General features: G+C 46.2%; 1 protein-coding gene across 1 annotated transcript in view; it reads left to right on the top strand.

Moving 5' to 3' along the window:
- The window catches only part of SSU72 (SSU72 homolog, RNA polymerase II CTD phosphatase), a 39,889-nt gene that overhangs the window by 5,603 nt on the left and 11,192 nt on the right, over nucleotides 1–23,094 (top strand). Inside the window, exon 2 of the mRNA XM_081955061.1 lies at nucleotides 15,090–15,233. Within this exon, the coding sequence (XP_081811187.1) occupies nucleotides 15,090–15,233 (144 nt within the window). The remainder of the gene's footprint in view (nucleotides 1–15,089; nucleotides 15,234–23,094) is intronic.

The raw sequence follows: 23,094 nt of genomic DNA, 5'->3' as shown, positions 1-23,094 counted from the left end.
ATGGTCATAAAGGTGGGAAATGGTCATGTCACTCTTAGGTGCTGTTCTAACTTCAAACGGTCACTAAAGGGACTGTTGTAAGTCAAGGACTACTTGTATTTCTCTTAACTCACAGAGGTGGTTTTTAAATTGCCAAAGGCGGACTTATATTCCATCTCTGTCTTAACAGAAAGTTCCCTTTTGTAATTTTTTTTAAAAATGGTTGTTTTTCAAGTTTGAGAACATTTGGCCACTTGTTCAGGAAATACCTGTTGTTGTTTTTTTCCTTTTCTTCCCACTATACTTTAAATGCTGCCTCTAGGTCAGGGGTCGGCAACTTTAAGCCACAAAGGTCCTAACCGGAAATCTCCCATTTAATTCTGCAGCCGACCCAAAGTCCGGTTCCCCCACCATAGAGTCTCCTCTTTTTCCTCTACCTGTCCTAACCGAAAGCCCTATCAATTGTGGAGCCAGCTGGCGACAGGGAGCCGCAGCAGAGGGATGAAAGAGCCACATGCGGCTCCGGAGCCACACGGGTTGCCGATCCCTGCTCTAGGTTGAGCTTTCTGATTGGGCTGGCACAATTAGTTTGAAAGCAGTAATACTTTCAATATATTAGCAGAGAATTGGGAAAAAAATGATTCCTTAACAAATTCTGAAATTATATCCTTTTCTTCAAATTCTACCACCATGGTGTGTGTATGTATGTGTGAGAGAGAGGGAGGGAGGGAGAGAGAGAGAGCCTGCATTTCTTTGGTGACGCTGCGGATGCTAAACTAATAAAGAACCCCGAACTATTTCAGCCACCCCAATGGAGACTCCCTTTTTATTACACATTGGGGGGAAATCCTCTTCATCAAAGCAAGCTTTGAAACTCTCAAATGCAAGCAAATGTATGCATATTTATATTGAAAAAGACCAATGCAGGTAGTCCTTGACTTACAATAGTTCATTTAGTGACGGTTTGAAGTATCAACGGCTCTGAGGGGAAAAAGGGACTTAGGACCATTTTTCACACTTGCAACCGTCAAAGTGTCCCCATGGTCACGTGATCAAAATTCAGCCGCCTGGCAACTGACTCCTATTTACGACTGCTGTCGTGCCCCGGGGTCATGTGATCCCCTTTTGCGACCTTCTGATTAGCAAAGTCAAGGGGAAAGCCAGATTGACTTCACGGCCCTGTTACTAACTTAACAACCGCAGTGATTCGCTTAACAGTGGCGGCAAGAAAGGTCGTAAAACGGGACAAAACTCAGTTAACAAATGTCTCACTTAGCAACATAAAATTCTGGACTCAGTTGGGGTTGTAAGTCAAGGACAACCTGTAACACGCGTGTTTATGAACAGATGGCACTCGTGTAACTCAACGGGCTTTGCAGGCATGTTGAGCTTAAATTGTTAATCACGTTTCTGGCATGAGCCTTGAAATATATTCCTAAATAGATTCTGGAAGCTGCAGAAGCTGGTTTTCAAATGCTCAAACTCTTCGAATTTGGAAACTAAACCTGACTCACTCCCCAGGTCGTATTTTCGCAGAGAAATAAGAGTATATAGGTTATTCACACATCACAGGTTTTAGGGAAGCGACACTATTTCCTAGCTGCAACCTGCAGGACACACCGCGTTCCTACGACGTTTTCAATAAAAGGAGGTTTGAAATGTCCATGTGTGGTTTTATTTTTTCCTAGCTAAATTTTTACTACAGATTCTTGCTTTACTATTCGCGAGGATCAGGACTTGCGGCATGGCAGATGTCCTCAGAACGATTTACTAGGGAGCAAAGCTAATGGGTGAGGAATTTGTAGTCCGGTAGCATCTGAAGCTCTGCAGGCTCCTTCCTTCTGCTTTGCCCACTGAACAAGCAGCATTCCAGGCAATTCCCACTACATATTAATGAGTAATATGGTAATTTGGGGGAAGAATAATAATAACGAATGCTGAGTTTTAGGTAGCTCAAACCAAGCTACTTCATCTAGCCCAGGGGTCAGCAACCTTAAACACTCAAAAGAGCCACAGCGGTCCTAACCAGAAGCTCCCCATTCAATTCCGGAGCCAATCAGAAGTCCAGTTCCCCCACCATAGAGTCTCCACCTTGCACAGCATCCTTTTTCCTCTACCTGTCCGAACCGAAAGCCCTATTGATTGTTGAGCCCACCAACGGCAGGGAGCCACAGCAGAGGGAGGAAAGAGCCACATGGGGCTCCAGAGGCACAGGTTGCTGACCCCCGATCTAGCCCGTGTATTGATAGCAGTTTTCCATCTGGTGCCTGGTTTGGAATACGGGAAGTTGGGGAAATCTGCGCTTTGCTCCAACACAGAATTCTTTGGGGGTGTTATGTGTATAAATTTGCACGATGTCAATATTGTGGTCTAGCCAGAGCTTGCTTGTGATCCCTTGTGTTTATCCTTGGATTCTGTTTTATTTTTTTTTCCTCCAGCGTCCCCACCCAGGGAATTTCCCCTCTTTAAATATCGTCCATAGGCTGGGTTGGGAGAGTGACTTCTCATGTCAAGGGAGCCCAAATACAGCTTTAAGGGTACTTTGTTGATTTGAAGGGAGTTACAGTCTCGTGGTTAATATGTTTGACCTATCCAGCCAGTGTGAATTTATCAGTTATCATGACTCATTAAGTCAGGGGTGTCCAAACTTGGGAACTTTAAGACTTGTGGACTTCAACTCCCAGAATGCTGGCTGGGGAATTCTGGGAGTTGAAGTCCACAAGTCTTAAAGTTCCCAAGTTTGGACACCCCTGCATTAAGTCAAACCATATGACTTCCAGCAATTTGCGTTTAAACAGGCCAGTGATACAGTGGGAAGCTTCACATCTACCAGGAGGAGTCCGGATTGTCTCTGTTTACACAATCCCACTTTTGACTTCCAGCTGTTCAATTCAAGGGATGGTCTACAGATAGTCCTTGACCTCCAGTTGAGCAAGACAGTAGCTAAGTGAGCTTTGCCCCCATTTTGCGACCTTCCTTGCCACTGTTGTTAAGTGAATCACTGCAGTTAAGCAACACGGTTTGTTAAGTCAATCCGGCCGCCTCCTTGACTTTGCTTGTCAGGCCCCTTTGCTGGGGGGGGGGGGAGTGTCACGTGATCCCACAAAAGGAATCACGTGACACACACCCCCCCCACAAAACCCCTGCAACCGTTGTAAATGCATGCCAGCTGCTAAGCGCCTGAATTTTGATCCCATGACCTTGGGGGATGCTTGAAATAGTAGTGTGAAAAAAAAGGTCCTAACCCCCCCCCCTTTTTTTTAGTGCCATTGAAAGTTCAAATGATTGCTAAATGAAAGGTTGTAGATCAAGGACCACCTGTATGGTGGATTCAAATGATAGTTTATTAATTGTGAATTGTCATTCTCTGCTTTAGATGTCCCAGTACTTTAATTATCCAAACCATCCCCCAAATGGAAGAAATTTTGAAATTTTATAGGCCTGTACCAAGTGCTCCATCGTTGGCAGCGATCTCTCTTATTTCTTGCCTGTTGAGTTAGGATAGAGTTTTGCGTTTCTTGTTCCCATCAGAGTGGTTTTTTTCTTTTGGACTGTGTTCCACCGACCCCCACATTTTCAACATGCCAGGAAACAGCAGCTGTCTTTCCCTGCTGTAGACATGGAACTCAAAAACACAAAGAACTAACCTTATTATGGGAGGCTTAAATTGAAGATGTTTGCTCAACCGAAAAGCTTAAATGCTGTTTCTCAAAGATGCCGTGCGAATATGTCTCGGCTTCTGCATGCCGAGCCCAGAAAGTTGTGTTGCTCATGGAATGGTAGAAGACAAGGCCTTCTGTTTTTCCCTGTACAGGTTTCCTTATTTTTCACACAGAAGAGGTAGAGGGTATTAACTTGTAAGTCTACACTAAGTGTAGAGGTAACCTTACCAGAGACTATTGTGTTTCCCCGAAAATACGACATGTCCTGATAATAAGGCCATGCCACATTTTTCTGGTGGGCAAAAATATAAGCCCTCTCTCGCAAATAAGCCCCCTGGACAGCCCCCCACCTCCGGCCAGACAGAGCGCCGCTCACCAACCTAGCGGTATCCCGAGGGTACCAAGCTGCAGGAACCGGGGGGGGGGGAGGCAAAGGTGATTGTGTTGCTTGGTGGCTTCGGGATACCGCTAGGTTGGTGAGCGCTGTGCCCAGCTGAAGAGGGGAGTTGCCGGGTGGCTGCTCTCTTGCGAGGGGGCTCCCAAAGAGCCGGGCACAGCCTCATGGGCGAATAGCTGTGTTGCGCTGTTGCAGTAGCGCAACACAGCAGCTGTGAAGCGACCACGCACCACTTTAGATGGTCATTTGGTGCTTTTTAAAAAATTAAGCGTGTCATGGGGTCGAACGCAAAGCATTGAGCTTTGCAAAATATAAATTCTGTGGCAGGCCTCTACCTGTTTTTAGACATATTTTTACCATAGAAAAATCCCCATAAATGTTTTAATTCACTTCTGCAGAGAGAGCTATTGGCCAGGTTTATTGAAACACTTTTTGTTTTAATTTACAAAAGGATTGGTGAGATTTTGCCATGTTTCTCCTAATTATTGCTGTGTCTTAATGCCCGCCTTTTTGCTGTGATGTGTGTATTCCGGTTTGTTTGTTTTTTAAGTCTCCGAAGTTGTTGATCTTCTTCAAAGGAATCATTTGTTTCGTATTCCTTTAAGGAAATAGGGAAGGTGTTTCTTTGGTCACTTCCTCCTTTATTGCTCAGAAAGAGGAGGTGATGATTAACCCAAGAACACTGGCGTTGCACTACAATGATCCACCCCGGGGGCACTGAAAACAGGGAACTGGAGCTGCAATTCTTCTAGTTTCTCAATTTTGTCTTCTGAACTGGCGTCGTCTTAATTCCAACGTCTTCGTTGCAAATCAGAGGGACGTGGTCAAAACGATTCAAAAGAAGGCGTGTGCGGTTGTATTGTTCACTTTGCCACCAGCATGGTAGAGTCATATGTTGTCAAACCCACGGCTCGCTTTCCCTTCCTAAGTAGCAGATATTGCGTAACCGAGGGAAAAGTTTAGATGGCCAGGAAAACCACCTCTGGGACAACGATCGTATTTCGGGCGTTGATGTTGTTTGTGCTTCCGCAAAATGGCCCTAACTGGTAGGATTCCGTGACCCATCCAGAGCAGAGAATCTCGTGGGAAATTGTTCCAAGCTCACAATCTGGAAATTGCTAACCTTCTCCTTGGCTTGATTTTGGTATCGCCTGGCTCCAGTCTCGCGTGCCCACCAACTCTTCCAGCTGTAGTCCCAAAGGTGCTTTTTTTTTTCAAGAGGCAACTGGACTTTCTGTTTTTTTCTTTGAAAAACCAGGCCACCTGGGAGGTTTATCTGTCTTCACGGTGCACCTGAGTGGTGCTAATATAATTATTCATTCAGTTATGTCAAAATTGAACAGCCGCCTCTCAACAGAGGGGGAGGGATGTGACATCTTCTATCTCCAGTCACGGTCCTTTTCTGCTGTTCCAAAAAGGCCTCCACACCCATTTGCACCCCTCAGGTTGATCCCCAAGGACACAGGCAAACCTCCAGGTGGCCTCAATGACCCTCTGAAAGATTGTAAATGACCAGCTGTCTGTAAGGACTATCAATCCTTCCATTCCCCACCATCCAATTAGAGCTGAAGACGCTTCTTGGATGAGAAGTGAAACGTCTTCAAAGAAAAACCAGAAAATCCAGTTGCCTCCTGAAAAAGCACCTTTGGGACAACTATGGCCTGGATGGCTGAGAACCTCCATTAACATCTTCCAACTCCACAAACTAAGCCCCCAAAGGATCTGCTTGATCCCTTTTTTACATGATGTCAGGGCTCGGCTTCATAAACGGATTCTGTCCACCTTATTATGCAGGGACCTTGGCAGTAAGCGTCATAACCCACACGGAAGTAGATGCCTATTGTTTTCCGCCAGCGGCAAATGTTTCGATTCGTGTTAAATTGCGGTTAAGAATTAACCAGGGTTGGTACGGCAGCTAAGATGTGGCAACTAGACTCCTGCCTCAAGCCAGCTTTCTCTCCATCATGGAGCCCTTGTTAAAGAAGCATCAGGACTAGAGTGCTCAGAATTCAGCGTTGATTTGACGTTGTCAAATGTAGGGTGCTTGTGTGGTGTGACGACCTTGACATAACGTGGTTGAGTAGATGATCTGCAGGTCACCTTCTTTGAGATTTCCAAAAGCAATTCCCCATTTGCCCCGTTTCATGGGGAAAACTTAGTTGTTTCCCACAAGTGCTCTTGGCTGTGTCAGAGCTGTGAACCTTGGGCCTGTGGTATCCCCTGCAGGAGGAAGCCCTCTTCCTCTCCCGTGACCGCTTCTCACTTAACGTGCCCCGAGACGAAGCACAATTGGACAAGCTTAAAAAGCACAGGTTATTTCAGTTGTCGAACCAGATGTCCATCTGGAGCCTGACTCACTTCCTAAAATTAGCCCTGTCATTTGCATTTGGAATGAGACAAAATGTTCTCGCTGGAATTCTCAGTTGATGGAGCAAAAAGCGCATTGTGTTAGTTTGGTGTGAGTGTGTGGAAGACAAACGGTGGAGTTTCTGAGAGTTGGTTTCTGCTGCTGGTCTTTACTTTGAGTTAAAAAAAGAAAACCAAAACACGTCCCTCATGAAAAAGCATTTTTTAACAGGAAACACTTAGTTTCCCACATGTTTCAAACAAGAGGAAAAATGAATGGTTCAAACTGCTAAAAAAATCTATTTGGCACTCGGGCATAGAGAAAAATGTTTCCTTCACAGCGGTTTGTTAAGATTTCAATTTATTCTTCTGACAGGGTATAGCCAAAAGAAATGGGCTCTCCTCTGAATTTTCTTTTTTTAACAACAAGCTGCCGTGCATAATTATAATATCAAAAGTGTCAGGGCAGCGAATACATTTATTTATTTATAAATTTTATATGGCCACCCACTCGTTCTCAGTGTCTCTGGGCGGATTTACAAATTTAATAAATGCATAAAAATAAAAGCCTCAGTCTTTGGGCCTATAGGAAGAATCTCAACGGCCCAAAGAACCATGTGCGTACTCTCCCCTAATTCTGTCTTGGCTTCAGGAGTTGGATGAACCCAGCCAAAATTCTGAAACTCTAGTTTATGCTTGTGTGACCCCAAGCAAATTGTTTTTGTTCAGTTGAACAGTTAGCGACCAAACAGTGCCTTTGTGTAATGCACAAACCAGGCACAGGGTGTTAGTATCCTTTAACACAGAGGTGTCAAACTCAAGGCCTGGGGGGGGGGGGGCAGATCTGGTGCTTAGATCTGACCTGGAGAGCTGCTAGGCCGATAGATGCAAAACTTGGCAAGGAGCCTGGGAGAGTCACGAACCAATTAAGCGAACTAATTGTCTTCTGCAAACTCCACTCCCCTTTCGTTCCTCTTTTATTTCCTCTGGGAGGGGCCATTCATCATCCACCTGTGGCCTTACTCCCAAGTCGACCCCTGTTCTTTAGCTTCCTTTGGCAGCTCTGCGCATGTGCATACTGGGAACAGGCTCCAGCTGTTCGTCTGCCTCACTGTCACTGTCTGACTCTGAAGGCAGCTGATAACTGGCATACAGCTCTGGCCCCATCTCTGCTTCCAACACAGAGCCTTCCTCAGAGCCTTCACCAGACTCCAGGACCGGCCCATGTTTCTCCCCAACCTCCTCACTCTCTGCTGCCAGCTCTGCTGGCGGGCCACAACAGGAGCCGATTTTCGCTGGCAGAGCGCTTGGGCCACCACAGCCCACCCCCCACGACACTAGTGGCATCGAGCTGGCCATGCCCATCCTAGCCATCAAGGTCAGACCCAACCCTGATGCAGCCCTCAATGGAATCGAGTTGGACACCCCTGATTTAACACATACACATACCATGTTGTCCTCCAGGATTTGAAAATGCCATCTTAGGGAGAAGTACTTGAGCCGTGCCATGAATTAAATTCTTCCTGTGAATGGAGTATTAAATTAGACGCTTCCTTGCATTGGCTACAGCGCCATGTCATTTTCACTCAGAGCTTCCTTTGGGACTTCACCTCTAAATGATACGGGCATCTCTCCTTGGGACTGATTATCCCCACTTTGCAGTAAATGAAAAGGGGATCATTTTTCTATCCGGGCAACTTCTAGCAAAAAGGAAAAAAAAAAAGCAGGTAAAAATTATTTGAGAGAATTGTGCAATTGATCTGATGCCTCTTCTCAGATCTTTTGATAGACGTGAAAGAGACAAACAGCCGTATGGTCTTTTAGGGGAAGCTGGGGATTAAGATCGAAATCAGAAACTTTGCATTGCTTCTTATTCGCTCATGGGAGGGACTTCTACACGTGTCACTGGGCAAATACTTTATATTAATCAAAATCCAACTTTTGGGGGCAGATATCTCTCTAAAATTATTTGAAGACACGGGCCCTGTCCTGAGGCTAAGAAGCTGAAAGGAAAACCAGGGAGCCAAAAGAAACTGAATTAACGCCAAAGGAAAGAGGGAGTGTAAATAAATATTTACACCCAGATTTGTGAGGTTTAATTTCTGTGGTGCTGATGCACCTTCCCCAATCTTGTGACCTCCAGATGCCTTGCCGTGCAAATTTCCAGGTGACATTTGCCAAAGGAGAAAGTGAAGTCTCAGTTCTTGATGTTTGGGTGAAATTTATATAAGATCATTCCATTGAATTGAGTATTATTATTATTTTTGCAACCTTCTGTTCAGGCAGCCTTTCCCGCTCATTGGGATCTTTGCTCGGATGCCCACGGCAGCCTCATTGTGGCCCTGCACAAGGTGTGCTGGTGTCCCATATGGTTTCTTTCCTCTTCCTTATTTCTTTCCTTCTTTCCAGGGTGAATTTGACTTAAATCAACTTGATTTCAATCATAATTTTTAAAGAGCAACCGTCATCTCTGTCCCCCAGTGGCTCCTCCTCTGACCCGCTGTTGACTCCATGACAGTCCCATTCACTTTAACGGGACGGGTGGTGATGCGGCAGTGACACAATAAGGGGAGGGGCGTGGTGGGCAGTGGATGTCCGCTAACAGGCACTGCCATGGTGGATCTGAAATGACAGGTGCTCTTTAAATGTAAGGACTCATTCTCACAGAGCTTGGATTCATTGAATGAGTTTACCCAAAAATGTAAATATTGCAGAATATGCAACCTCATGCTACATAACTAAGTTCCATTTCATGCTGAATAAACTTAATTATTAATGTATGTTAAATAGAAAACTTTCTTTAGATAGATTTTTACTCCAAAAGCATTTTATTAAAATAAATTTGATAAAAATAAGAAAAATCAGATTTAAAAAAAAAAATCAACCACCAATTTTTATCCACCCTGCTTCTTTCTCTTCCAACATGATGAAAAAAGCATAGTGAGAACGTTTTGAGGCAGGACTGACTTATTGCCAGGAAAGGGATGCTGATACTTCTGACATTGGCACGATATTTTCTCTAGCTTGTTCTGACCTAGGTTTCTTGATACAGTAAAAAGCACACACTAAGTCCAAAAAACCCTCTTTTATTTCAACGGCTGTGAATTAAGTTCATTCACAGCCCATAATGAGTCCCAAATATTTGTAAAGAGTCCTACAGTAGGCTGCCAAAGTCTTTCGAGATAAGGCTGATAAGTATCCACCTTTATCTTCCTTGAAACACTGTCAAAGACTTAATCGGCAATTAGCTTGGCAGGGCCACACGGAGCCAAGAGTCAAAACGGAGTTTCAGAAACTGACCACCATGAACCAAGTTGCTTCTGGCAAAGGCTCAAGTGCCTTTGCTCCTCCTTTATGTCCTATGGGAGGGGCCAATCACCTCCAAGCCTTACTCCCAAGTCGTCCCTTCTGTCTTAACTCTGCTTGCCTTCTCGCAGTTCTGCGCATGCGCATATTATGAACAGGAGGAGCCTGTTCCTCTCCCTCACTGCTGTCCACCTCTGGAGGCTCCGGAGGCAGCACATAGCTCCCAGATGGCCCCCTCTCTGCCTCCAGTCCAGAGCCCTTGTCCGAGCCTTTCCCAGACTCCAGGACTGGCCATGTTCCTCCCCAACCTCCTCACTGTCTGATTCTGCTCCGCAGGCAGTCAGCAGACCGCAACATAGCCCCTGCTTTGAAGTTCTGAAGCTCAGCTTTCTTCTTCTTTGGGGAGACGGAGAGCTATATAAATTTTATTAATAAGTTCTAAAAAATGCTCTCACAAGACTGGTTGCACTTCTGATCTTGAAAACATTTGCATCCAGTTTAGAAGGTGCTGAGATAACAATATCATCCCTGATGTAATGTGCAGGTTGGCAAGAGGGGTTACTGCTTGGCAGTGGGTTGGGGCACGTTCTGTCTTGGTAGCATTCTACAACTTGGCATCCTGGCATCTCCCGTGAAAAGAGGCCGCAGGTGTGTCCACAGTCTTACACGTACATGATTTTCCCGAATGTTTGTTATCCTATATTGCAGATATATGGGCTGGGTGGGTGGAACGGCACCAAAACCAATAATGCACTTCTCTTTTATTGTATTTCCACCCTACACAATGCAAGCAACAAAAAAGGTGAATAAAGTAATGCACAATAGTGATTAATTCCATTGATCTCAGTAGGTCTACCCGGACTGTGTCAGGATCTCGACTGTTGCTGTAGACAATCAAGAGTTGGTTTGTTTTGGGGTGGCAAACTGATTGTCCACAGCAGCAGCAGCTTAGATTCTGACATAGTCCAGGTAGACCGCTGAGTTTAATGGAATTAATCTCTATTACATGTTATTTTAGCGACGCAGTGGCTAGGACACTGAGCTTGTCATTCAGAAGGTCGGCGGTTCGAATCCCTAGCACCGTGTAACAGAGTGAGCATCTGTTACTTGTCCCAGCTTCTGCCAACCTAGCATTTTGAAAGCACGTCAAAAATGCAAAAATAGGGACCACTTTTGTGGGAAGGTAACAGCGTTCCGTGTGTCTTCGGCGTTGAGTCATGTCGGCCACATGACCACAGAGACGTCTTTGGACAGCGCTGGCTCTTCGGCTTTGAAACGGAGTTGAGCACCGCCCCCTAGAGTCGGGAACAACTAGCGCGTATGTGCAAGGTGAACCTTTACCTTTATGTGTTATTTTATTCACCTTTCTTTTGCTACTTCTGTTGTGTAGGATGGAAGGCTGAGTACGGTTCAGTGACCTTTCAAAACAAACTTCAAAGAAGAGACTAAAGTTCACTTGTTTATTTTAAATAAAAATAAGCTATGGGATTTGTATTTATTTATAGTTCAGATTTCTACAGATGTACCGATACTTAGTTTGTTGTGGAATGTAAAAATCTTAGCAAGCAGGACGCAGAGCTCTATTTATAGCATGTGCTTGCAATCTGCCTGCTAAATTTATCCAGAGATGATCACAAATCTAGGAATGGAACCATGATGACTTGGGGTTGTGAACCACAAACTAGCTGGTTTTTTCTTTGTTGTAATATATGAATGTAGATGGTTGAGTTAATTGGGTAATCGAACTAGGTGTATGTGGGTCTTGTGGATGGGAAAGCAATTCTGGAGCCAAGTTGGCTTTGAATGGTTGATACCTTGGCACTTGTAAGGTGAGTATGTTACTCAGTTCAGACACCTTCAAACAGCCTTTTGTTAAGCTGGTAGTTAAAGGATTTTTATACTTGTGCTGCAAAACTCTAAACAGTCACTAGGTGGCAGCAAAGAGCCACACACACACGCACCTAACTTTCCCGCCATCTGGAGCTTGTTTCAAGCAGTGCAGCCCAAATAAGGCTAGAAGGCCTCCAGTTAGGAAACAAAGATTGTTCCTGCCTTCAGCTGAGAGTTAGACTCGCTTGACTAAAATGTGCCATTCCGTTGCTGGAATTCCAGCTGCTGATGCTTAATTAGGCTTAAAAATTGTCCAACTTTTTAAGGGAAGAGAGGTAAATCCCACTAAATGAATATATTTGACTGGAGGCAGCTATTAATCAACATATGAACATGGACAGAGATTTGCTGCTTGGGTGAACCGGAACATGCAGGCTTGATTTAAATTAGAGGTTGTTTTTACAGAGTGAAGAGAAAAAAGACTTCTCTTGGACAAATCACATTTCTTTGGTCTTTTTCTCAGGAGTCATAACAACTGAGGAACTCCTGAGTCTACCAAGACTGGGGGTGCCTTTATAAATTTAATTAGAAAATGCAAGGAGAAAGCAAAACGCCATCAAATCTTAACCGTGAGCCAAGAGACAGCCTAGCTCTCCTCCGTAGTGTTAAGCCCGATAGACACACATCCAGTCATGTTTTTTTAAACTGTCACTTGTTAAAGAAGCCATGAGGTCAGGCTCGGCGTGCAGGTTTAAACCCTCAGGACAGCCCAACGCACCAAGCCCAGAGCAAGTCTACATTATGGCTTCCGTTAATCAGCATCTGTGTACCGTAAAGAAGGATTAACCTTACATTTGGAGCTCAGGTGTCTCTTTGAAGCTGGTAGCTGACATTGAAAGCGGAGGAGGGGACTCGGGAGGGATGGAAGGACATTTGAAAGCTTTTGGCAATCTCTTGGAAGCCAGGAACAGTAGGCCAAGCGCTTCCATTTATAGGCCTGAAGAGTTGGAAAATTGCTTCCCTGTGTACAACCAGCCCTGAGGTCTAGCTATGCTTTCTCCTTGCCATTGGGGATTGCTTCCTAATTTGTGTTGAAAGCTCGCCAGCGAGCGACACTGTTTGGTTAGTGTTTATGCAACCCGATTGCTTTTTTGGGTCCCTCTGAGATTCATTAATGCTGTTCCAAAGAGCCGGCTTCCTGCTTGTGGGGGAGCAGTTAATGCCTTAGGAAATGACAGAGACAGCCATAAACAAAAGAAAGACCGCTCGCCTCCTTGCGCTCTCCTGCCCAATGACTTCACCGATTTTGCCGGCTGATGCTCCCGTTCCTTTTCTGATTCCGTCCCTTTCCCTGTAATTCTGAATCGAGGGAATGAAATGAATGAAAAGCTGTTCGGATGCTGAACAAAGGAGAGAATACATCAGCCTCAGCACTGCAGCGGAGGCTTTGGGGCTACGGGTTTGCAGTGAACAAACATAGAAGGAAACCCTTTGAACTAAACCTGGCCAATGAAGGGAATATTTTTTTTAACCTCTGGCTGCGTTGCTTCATCTCATGTGAAGTATTGATACCATTTTATAAGGCCTTGGTAAGGCCACGCTTGGAATCCTGCATCCAGTTTTGGTCGCCACGATGTAGAAGAGATGTGGAGACTCTAGAAAGAGTGCAGAGAAGAGCAACAAAGAGGATTAGGGGACTGGAGGCTAAAACATATGAAGAACGGTTCTTGGAATTGGGTCTGTCTGGTCCAATGAAAAGAAGGACATGGGGACATGATGGCAGTGTTCCATTATCTCAGGGGCTGCCCCAAAGAAGAGGGGGTCAAGCTATTCTCCAAAGCACCGGAAGGTAGAACAAGAAGCAATGGCTGGAAACTAATCAAGGAGAGAAGCAACCTAGAACTGAGGAGAAATTTCCTGACAGAACAATTAATCAGTGGAACAACTTGCCTCCAGAAGTTGTGAATGCTCCAACACTGGAAGTTTTGAAGAAGAGATTGGACAACCATTTCTCTAGGTTATGATAAAGGGACCGTGTACTTAATGCTACATGTATTGATGGTGGCGAGAATAGTATTTGCACAATATTGGAAAAAGAAGATCCCACCAGATGGAAAATATAATCTGGAAAATATTGGGACCGTGCAGAGATGGATAGATTGACATTGAAAATAAAAGATAAAGGAGATATAGAGTACTCATTCAACGTGGAGCAGGTTTTATCAACGGTTAGTGATAAGAAGTAGAAGTTAGATGAAGAAAGATTATTGTTATGTTAAGTAAAACATGAACGTCGTTTATAAGTATGCTAGTATAATTAATATCATAAATAAGCTAACATCTTTATAAATATGGTTATAATTATTACATATATTATCATGACTAACATTATCACTATCAATATATCTGTTACTGGCTTGTTTGTTTTCATTCTGTAAAATGAAATGCCCAGACAGTGCACTGTCTTCGAAATACTTATATATTTTGACTTTAAAAAATAATAATTTTAATCATGTTTGCCATTTGGTCCTGTAGAATGCCACTGTCTCTGCTTTCAACTGCATACAGCGTGTACGCTTGCTTTCTAAAATAGTCTTCCTTGAAGGCTTTTTCAACATCTATTTGCCGTTTGCTGAGTTCACAGTTGACGTCTCTTTGCAAAGAGGCACATTTCCCCCCTCCCCCCTTGAAATCACACTGGTTAAATGATTAACCAAAGTCCTAGGAGGAACGACCGTATTTTTCGCAATATAAGACGGACCTTTCCCCCTCCAAAAAGAGGGTGGAAATTTGGGTGTGTTTCAAACACCGAACGTAGCCCCAGCCACACCCACCAGAGTCCAAAAAACGCGAGGCACGGAGGTAGCGACGGTCCGTGGCAATCCCTACAGCCTGGAACAGCTGATTGGGAGTATTTTGGCAATCCCATCCACCCGCCAATCAGCTGTGCTGAATCAGGCTGCAATAAGTGCTGAAGCTGATCTGACTGGTCCGAGTTTGCAGCAGCAATCACGTTCAGAAAGCACAGTGACTGATTCAGCAGTATTCAAAATAATAATATACAGCACATTACCAAAAGCAGGTTTTCCAAGGGAGCAGTCAATACAAGCAAAACACAAGCAGTTTCACTTTGAGTTCTCGGCTAAGACAGGCTCCTTCCTGTCTCCTTCTTGCTCACACAGCAAATTTCAGAGTCCAAATAGCCCTCATTGGCTGACTTAGTTGCAATGCCTATTCATTGGCTGACCTTGTTACCATGTATCAGCTGAATACCATGGATTTTCTTATTTTCCTCCCCAAAAACTAAGGTGCGTCTTATACTCCGAAAAATATGGTAACCAAGATCTTGACTTTCAGTCCTTTTTCTTTTATCGTGTTGCAACCTGAAGTAGTATCTGACATCCATTCTCAGAAGTTCCCCTTAATGTAAGTTAAAGTATCAGTAGATGCTGTTGGGATGATAAAAAAGCAACCCAGAAGTTGTGGAATTTGGGCATGAATCGTCAGATTTTGTCTCTGCGTCTGTTCCAACTAAAGGAGCTCCCCCCCCCCCCCTTTCTCTTTTTCAGTAAACGTGGTTTCATCGTCCGATCGTTTGGTACCGGGACTCACGTGAAGCTGCCAGGACCTGCCCCGGACAAGCCCAACGTTTACGATTTCAAAACGACATACGATCAGATGTACAGTGACCTCCTTAGAAAAGACAAAGAACTGTATCCCTGCGGACGGGCATTTCAAAATCCCGCGCTCTGCTCTTTTCCGAGGCGTCTTTGTGCTCCTTTGCATAAGGAACAACTGGCTACTTGACTCTGGCCCAAGTCTGGTGTTTCCAGGTCTCAGCAGCAGGTGCTTCACACTGTAGAAAGGGCTCCTAGCGTGCCACTCCTTAAATTGACCCCTGAGTAGAGCCGTTGTGCGACAGGTTGGTTAGAGCAAGGGGACACCCGGCGTCTCTCTTGGGATGCAATTGCCTTTCTGTGCCGGCGACACTGGGAGCCCCTCGGTTTCTGGAAATGAAGGGTGTAAATCAGTTGTAGCAATAAATTGGGAGACACGGCCTTGAACACGAGGCCCTTTGGTTAATAACATCCCTCCTTCCACAGTCCAGATTTCGGCTCGAGGTCTATGCAGCTCCCCATTCGCCTACCCTGTTTCCCCCAAAATAAGACTTGCCCGGGTAATAAGTCCAATTGGGCTTTTGAGCGCATGTGCTAAAATAAGCCCTCCCTGAAAATATTGCAACACAGCAGCTGCCATGAGGTGACCACGCTCGCCACCTCCTGCACCTCAAAAATAATAAGCCCTCCCTGAAAATAAGGCCAAGCGCTTATTTCAGGGGTCAAAAGAAAATAAGACCCTGTCTTATTTTCGGGGAAACATGGTACCTCCGGCCAGTTGCCCTCTCTTCTGCCTTGGGAGTATTTCCATCGAGTTCCCAAAGGTGAAGCTGTAGCTTCCTGGTTTCTCCACATAAAGTCCACATTGCGGTTTCTCCATATAGGACCGGGATAGATTTTGTCCAGTCCCCAGGTGAGCTCTTAAGTGCAGACAGAATGAGTTGGGCCCCCCGCGGTTCATGTGAGATGACGTTCTGATCATCCGAGCTGCCCCTGTCCCTGAGCCGACTTGGGCTCAAATTTTCTTCATCCTCTCTTCTCAAGATCCTCTTCAGTTTTCCATGCCACCATCTCCAGGACCAACTAGGGCAGTGTTGGCGAACCTTTTCGGCACTTGAGTGCCAAAATGGCAGCTCGTGCGCATGCCAGAAACTGGAAGAGCAGCCTGCTGGTACGCAATGTTCCCGGCATGTGCATCGGCCACCTGTTCTTCCGGTTTCTGGTGCATGTGGGCACACAAAGGCTAGCCGCAAAGAGCAGGTACCTGGTGCGTATGTGTGCGCCGGGAAGATTGTGCACCTGGCGGCTGCTCTTGTGGTTTCCACCACACCCGCGCATGTGAAAACCAGCTGGCCAGCACGCCAGAACCCAGAATAGCAATGGGCAATGCCTTGCATGCCCGGAGAGATGGCTTTGCATGCCACTTCCACATGCATGCCATAGGTTTGCCATCACGGAAGTAGGGAATTGCTTTGCCAACAAGGGGATTGCTTTGTAGAGTACAGAAAAGATAACTGCCCTCCAGTTTCTTTCTCTTTCCCTCCCCTCCACCTCTCATGTCCTTCCAAAGAACCTGGAGAGGTGGAATTCCCATTTGATGTGGGGCACTGGGGAAGGCCCCGTCCCTGAGCCATGAATTGAGGCACCGGTTCCCATGGGAAGGACAACCCTTAACTGGATTCAGGGCTGGGATTTACCTTGGAGCAAAGCTTGTGCTTTGCCTCAGGCTGTCCTGGACTGCTAAGTCTTTCAGTCAAGGAAGCAGGTAAGGGTTACGCTGATCTGGAAGGAAGATCATGGCGTCCGTCCTTCTGGAACAGCTGGGCTGCGGTTGCCCCTCTTCAGCTCTTGCCCTTCAGTGCAGACATCTTGCCTTCTAGTATCCCTCTCAGTCTTCTTTCGAGAGTCCTTTAGGGTTGAAAGCCCAGTTGGGGGGAACCAATAACGGGAGTTTGCTGCTTCCCCTTCAGCCCTTCTTGAGCTTTTCTCCAGAATCTGAGCAGATCAAACTTCCCCAAAAAGCACTTGGAACCCTTTAGATGGGATGCTTGGTGGAAGAAGGGCTCCTCAGTCCCTTCTGCTGGAGCCCCCTTGTGTCATTTCCAAACCAAGAAGAACTCTCGTATTCTTTCCAAATAGGCCCCAAATGGGGATCTCTGAACGTCCTAGAAACTTCATCCACATCTTGTTCTGTAGCTCAGATCCTTAAAAATCTTTGAACATATCCTTGGCCGAGGACAGAAGAAAGTTTACGTAGGAAAAATGCTGCCTTGCTTTCTTTTTTAGGACAGTGGTCCTTGGCAGGCCGGCTGGGGGAAGGGGAACAGGGCTGTGCGAGTGGTGGGCCTTACCCACCTCCAGTCACACAAGAGAGATGTCTTTGGAGGGAGGGGTGTCTTGGCACCTTCAGGCTTCTCCGCGCTAAAAGCTTTTGCAAAGGGACGGAAACAGTGGTGGGATTCACTTTTTTTTTACTGCCGGTTATGTGGGCGTGGCAGGGGAAGGATACTGCAAAATCCCCCTCCCCTCCCCACTCTTGGGGGAAGGATACTGCAAAATCCCCATTCCACCCCACTAACTCGCTTTCCAGCCCCGATCTCCTGTTCAGGACAACAAAAGAAGATCAGCTGGGAGGCAGCGAGGGCGGGGCCAGCCTATTTGCCAGTTCTCCAAACTACTCAAAATTTCTGCTGCTGGTTCTCCACAACTGGTTGAACACCACATCTCTGGACAGAAGGCCTGAAGCCGTGTGGGATTGCTCCCCCGAAGCCTTTCGTCTCTTTGCAAAAGCTTTTTGGCCTGGAGAAGAGAAGCCGTGGGGGTGGGGGTTAAGGGTGCTCCTTCAGACTCAACTGAGGCCGCCCAATAATCCAAAAGCAGATTTGATGTCCTGTGCAGGCCGCCTCGGTTAGTCAGCAAAGCTGAGCAGGGCATGCTTGTCCCACAAGGCCTCTACTCTCATCGCTCTGCTTTTGAAGCATCAAGAGCAGGTTGCCCCGCTTGGGGGGGGGGGGGCTGGGCCGCATGAGCGACAGGCTAGTGCACGCCTAGAGCTCCTTTGGGGTGAGTGGGGCTCCATGCGCATGCGCACTGGCCCACCCCTCCTGCAGCCTGGTTGGGATTAGGTCATGGCCCAAGAGTGGGCCGCAGTCCACAGGTTGGGTGCCCCTGCTCTAGGGGCTGAAATGCAGCCCCCCTGGAATTTGGAGCCTACTGCTTGGTTGGGCAGTAGTGGTAGGGAATGCTCCCAACACAAAGCTTTTCACCTCCCATGTTGTTCTTCAGGCCCCAGCTGACCTAGAGCGGTGGGGCTCGTAGGGCAAACCCAGAACAGTTGCATTTGGGATGGGATGGCTTCAGTTGAGGTGGGCTGTAGGACCCGGCTTCACGAGACCGTGGGAGGGAGACATTCTGATCCTTTGACACTGGACAAAAACATTGTCTGCTACTTCTCACTGAATTGATAAGCCTGCCGTTAACAGATCCCGCGTGGGGTTGGAGGCGCCTGTGATGGATTCCCAGAGGGATCTTTTTGACCAAAGCCCACAAGGCCACCAGAAACCGAAAAGGTTACCCTGGCTGTTCCAAAGCCTGCAGGGGCACACAAATGGAGACAGCCCCGTGGAGCAACTCTGATCTTTTTGAAGCCACCACAACCATCTCTATGGTTGGATTCCACCATACTATGATAACCAATCATAGCTTTGGGTTATAGTGGGGAATCTATAATGCTTAGGTACATGAGCGTATTGGGGGATTCCCTCACAGGGCTACCGAACCAGATCCATCTAGTCTCAAAGCATCCACTTGTCAGGAATGGTGAATAAGTGGCGAGGGATCCTTCTAGCTTTTCCAGAAACTTTTCTACTATTTGATTTTTAGGCTGGGTGGGCAACCCAAGTAGATTTCCTAAGCATGCTTCCAAAAGTATCTGAAGGTCCCAGAAGCATTCTTGGAACAGCAGGCTGTGCTTGAGTGAACCTGCAATGGGCTGGGCTTCCTAATTAATGAAAAGAAAATGAAATGTAAAAGAAATTTGGGGGGGTGGAATCATACGGGACACTGAGAATTTAGCATGTTGTGTGTGAATGCCACCATCCTGGTTAAGTGAATATAAATTCACCTAAGGGGGGATTGAAGTAAGCCATAGCTGGGCACCTCTGACCCAGCCTTAACTAAAAGTGGCCAATTCCAAACAGTCACACACACACACACATTTTTGGAGGAAGTGCTAAATCTTGTCTCCTGTCTTTTATAAGCTGAGAAAATTTCTCAGGTCAGCAAACTCTTTCAAGGAAACTTTGAATGACCAGGCCTTTCAGGGTGCCTGTAACCGGCATCAAACTTCCTACCCTAAGGAGGATATGTACACAGCGTGCTAGGGATTCGAACTTTCTGATCAACAAGCTCAGCGTCTTGGCCCCTGAGCTGCCGCAGTTCGAATCCCTAGCACCGCGTAACAGAGTGAGCTCCCGTGACTTGTCCCAGCTTCTGACAACCTAGCCGTTCGAAAGGACATTAAAAAATGCAAGTAGAAAAATAGGAACCACCTTTGGTGGGAAGGGAACAGCGTTCCGTGCGCCTTCGGCATTAAGAGTCATGCCGGCCACATGAACACAGAGACGTCTTCGGACCGCTGGCTCTTTGGCTTTGAAACGGAGATGAGCACCGCCCCCTAGAGTGGGGAACGACTAGCACATATGTGCAAGGGGAACCTTTACCTTTACCTTACACATTGTGCCTCTCTTAATATATCTAGCTCTCTCCCAGCAAGACCAGGCGGGAATCCTTTTCCTTAATGTGAGTATTTTCCACATTAAGTTTGCTTTGGGCAAGAAGCCTTCCGTCCTACAAACTTCCACCAGTAGCCTGACGTGATACCCCACCCCCCTTGTTGCCTCCAAACTGCAGACTTAACCTCTCAGTGAGAAGTAGCACGCAAAAGCATTAGAGGAGAAAGATGGGTGTCCTGGATATAATGGGGCTATGCTTGTTGCAGCCTTAATAGGATGAGATCCCATCAATTTCTCCCTCGCCCCTTTAAAATAGCACCTTCGGAAGATCTACCGACAGCTGGCACTCTTGTGAAATGATTTGTTTGTACTGAGCACTCAAACACCATTAAAAAAAATGCCTTTGGGTTCCCCCTTCCAGTCCATTCTCTTGGGGTTGCTTTTTATTTTGGTTGGGTAGTTCTCTAGAGGAGTCTGTCCGAGCTCCAAGCAAAGGGGGCATTGCAAATTAAGTCCCTAAGGTGTTGCAGAAGACACGTGAAGGACAGCAACTGCGAAGTCCTGCACTGATGTTCAAATGCTGTGGGAGAGACCCCCTTTTAAGCTCTGGTTTTTTGTGGGGGGAGTGGGGAGTTTAGCTGAATCCGAACAGCCACAAAAACCTCCTAAAGGGATGGAGACGGCATCTTGGGCCAACCTGCTTTTAAGATGGAGGACTTTACTGGAGTAGAAGGCCACCAATGGAAGATGTTGGGCGGTCTTTGGGCCTGCTTGCTTTTAGACCGCGACAGCGGCTCGTCCTTCAGACCCTGAAGGCTGAAGCAGCAGACTCTTAATTCCATGGAGAGGAAGTAGTACCCTCCCTCCCCCATGTGTAAAAGGAGTGTTGGCCCCCTGCTTTGACTCAAGGGGGAACCTTCCAGGCCATGGTGGATAATTTATGGTGAGGGTTTGGTTTCTTTCCCTGCTTTCCCTTCCAGTCTGCATGGTCAATCAAGAAATCGTCCAGGCTACCCAGACAGGAGGCATCACGGCCAGGACCACCTGAGACAGTAAGGGTAAATAAAGCTCCTTAGAATGGCAAAAACCTGTATTCCCACCCACCCACCAACCCCTGGAAACCACCAGTACCACGCAACCCTTTCATTTCCCTTCTCTAGGAAGATCTGGGTTGACAGAAGTCCTGGAATTTTAGAGAAGACTCTCCTGATCATCGGTAGTCCTTGGGAATTAACTTCTCTTAAGAGGACATTGGCAGGCAAGGTTAGGTCTGAGCCCTTCTTTTAAGTTTGCTGGAGAAGTTGGCCCTTCGGTGACTCACCCATAAATTGAGTTGATTGGGGAATCTTTTTTAATTCCCAAATAGCTCCAAACAGATCACTGTCTTTAAAAGAAAACAGTAATCGGGTAAAATTCAAGAATGAAGTATTGAGAGAGGCAGACTTGTTTTAGGGAAGAAATAGAGAGCTCAGAAAACTTTGTAGGAGATCACAAGCTGAGCTCGAGGGAGGGAGGGGTGAAACACTCCATCAGTCTTGAGTCCCTGCGTGCCCACAAGAGATTTATATGCCATGAATTCCTTCTAAACTCTCACTAATTTTGTTTGAAGGTTAGTTCAGATTCTTGTAGCGCTGCCTGATTATCTCCTGATTTCCCTGGCGTTTGACAAAACTATTCCTTTGGCCACCTTTCACACAAACCTGTGACCTGATAGCAGTCATTGGGGAGGAAAGTGGTAAGGAAGATTATGAGGTAGAGTGAGCAATTGCAGATATGAGCCTAGATTTGGCCCCTCCTGATCGGTGATTGCAACATCATTTTTTAAAAAACGGACTTCTGCTCCCTCATTATCACACAGGATTTAATGTATACATAACAAGAGCAACACAAATGGCTTTTTTCAGCTCTCAGTTGAGACAGAGGCCGCTCCCTTCATTAAGACATTTGCAAGTTATTTTCCCATTTGGGATCACCTGCCCAGGATCAAAATTGGTATTGCAAAAATAACTATTGGGTTCAGGAATTCCTTCTTTAAATCGTCCGACATAGTTGAGACTTAACTTCCACTGCTTAGCGATGGGGCTGTTAAGTGGCTGGACCCAACCTTTACCTTCCCCCCTCCCCAAGGATGCTGCAATTGCCATAAAAAAACCCTGTGTCATTTGCCAAGCACCCAAATTGCGATAATGTGACCATGGGGACACCAAGAGTATTGTTTTGAGGATCGATCACAAATTGTTTTTTTAAGCAGCCATAACCTCAAGCGGTGGCTCAGTGGCTAAGATGCTGAGCTTGTCGATCAGAAAGGTCGGCAGTTCGAATCCCTAGCACCGCGTAACAGAGTGAGCTCCCGTGACATGTCCCAGCTTCTGCCAATCTAGCAGTTCCAAAGCACGTAAAAAATGCAAGTAGAAAAATAGGGGCCACCTTTGGTGGGAAGGGAACAGCGTTCTGTGCGCCTTCGGCATTGAGTCATGCCGGTCACATGACCACGGAGATGTCTTCGGACAGCGCTGGCTCTGGCTTTGAAACGGAGATGAGCTCTGCCCCCTAGAGTCGGGAACGACTAGCATGTGTGTGCGAGGGGAACCATTACGTTTAACCTCAAGCAATCGCTAAATGAATAATGGCCGTTAAATTGAAGACTATCTGTAAGTTAGTGGATCATGCAAAACATGAAGATTTTAGAAGCAGCCAAGCCAGCCTTGGACAAAGACCACCACTAAAGAGCAATCAAGGCTAAAACCACTCTGTTTTAAGAGAGAGAGGAAAAGTTAGATTTAAAAAGTCTGGGAAAACAAACAAGACTTTTAATTGTTGCTCCCTTGATATCAGAGAAGGCATCTGGCGAGCCTTTCAGCCTTTTCGGTGCCCTTTGACCTTGGTCCTTGCCCTCAAGTAGCTTCCATAGAAAGCTGCAATCCAGAAGAGCAGAATCCTACTGGATTTTGCTAATTGCTTTGGAATTAGGACTCGGGCCTTACGGAGGAACCAGTTTAAGCCTTTATTTCCTTGTTTTTATTTCCTCCTCCTTAACCAGACATAAGGGAGAGAGCACATCCTCCCACGCGGGTGTGGGCTTATCGTTGGAAACAAGAGAAGCAAGATTCAAGTCAGAGAAAAAGAATTGGGATGGTTTCAAGTACACATTTGGGTAGAATTAACAGCTAGGTACAGTACAAAAAGTGAGCAATTTTTATTTCTAGACGGAAGAGGAAAGACAG

The sequence above is a fragment of the Natrix helvetica genome (assembly GCF_964273705.1).
Source record: "Natrix helvetica genome assembly, chromosome: 5".
In the NCBI taxonomy this organism is placed as follows: domain Eukaryota; kingdom Metazoa; phylum Chordata; class Lepidosauria; order Squamata; family Natricidae; genus Natrix; species Natrix helvetica.
Note: the sequence above shows the minus strand (reverse complement) of the source record. Positions and strands in the feature narration are given on the sequence as shown.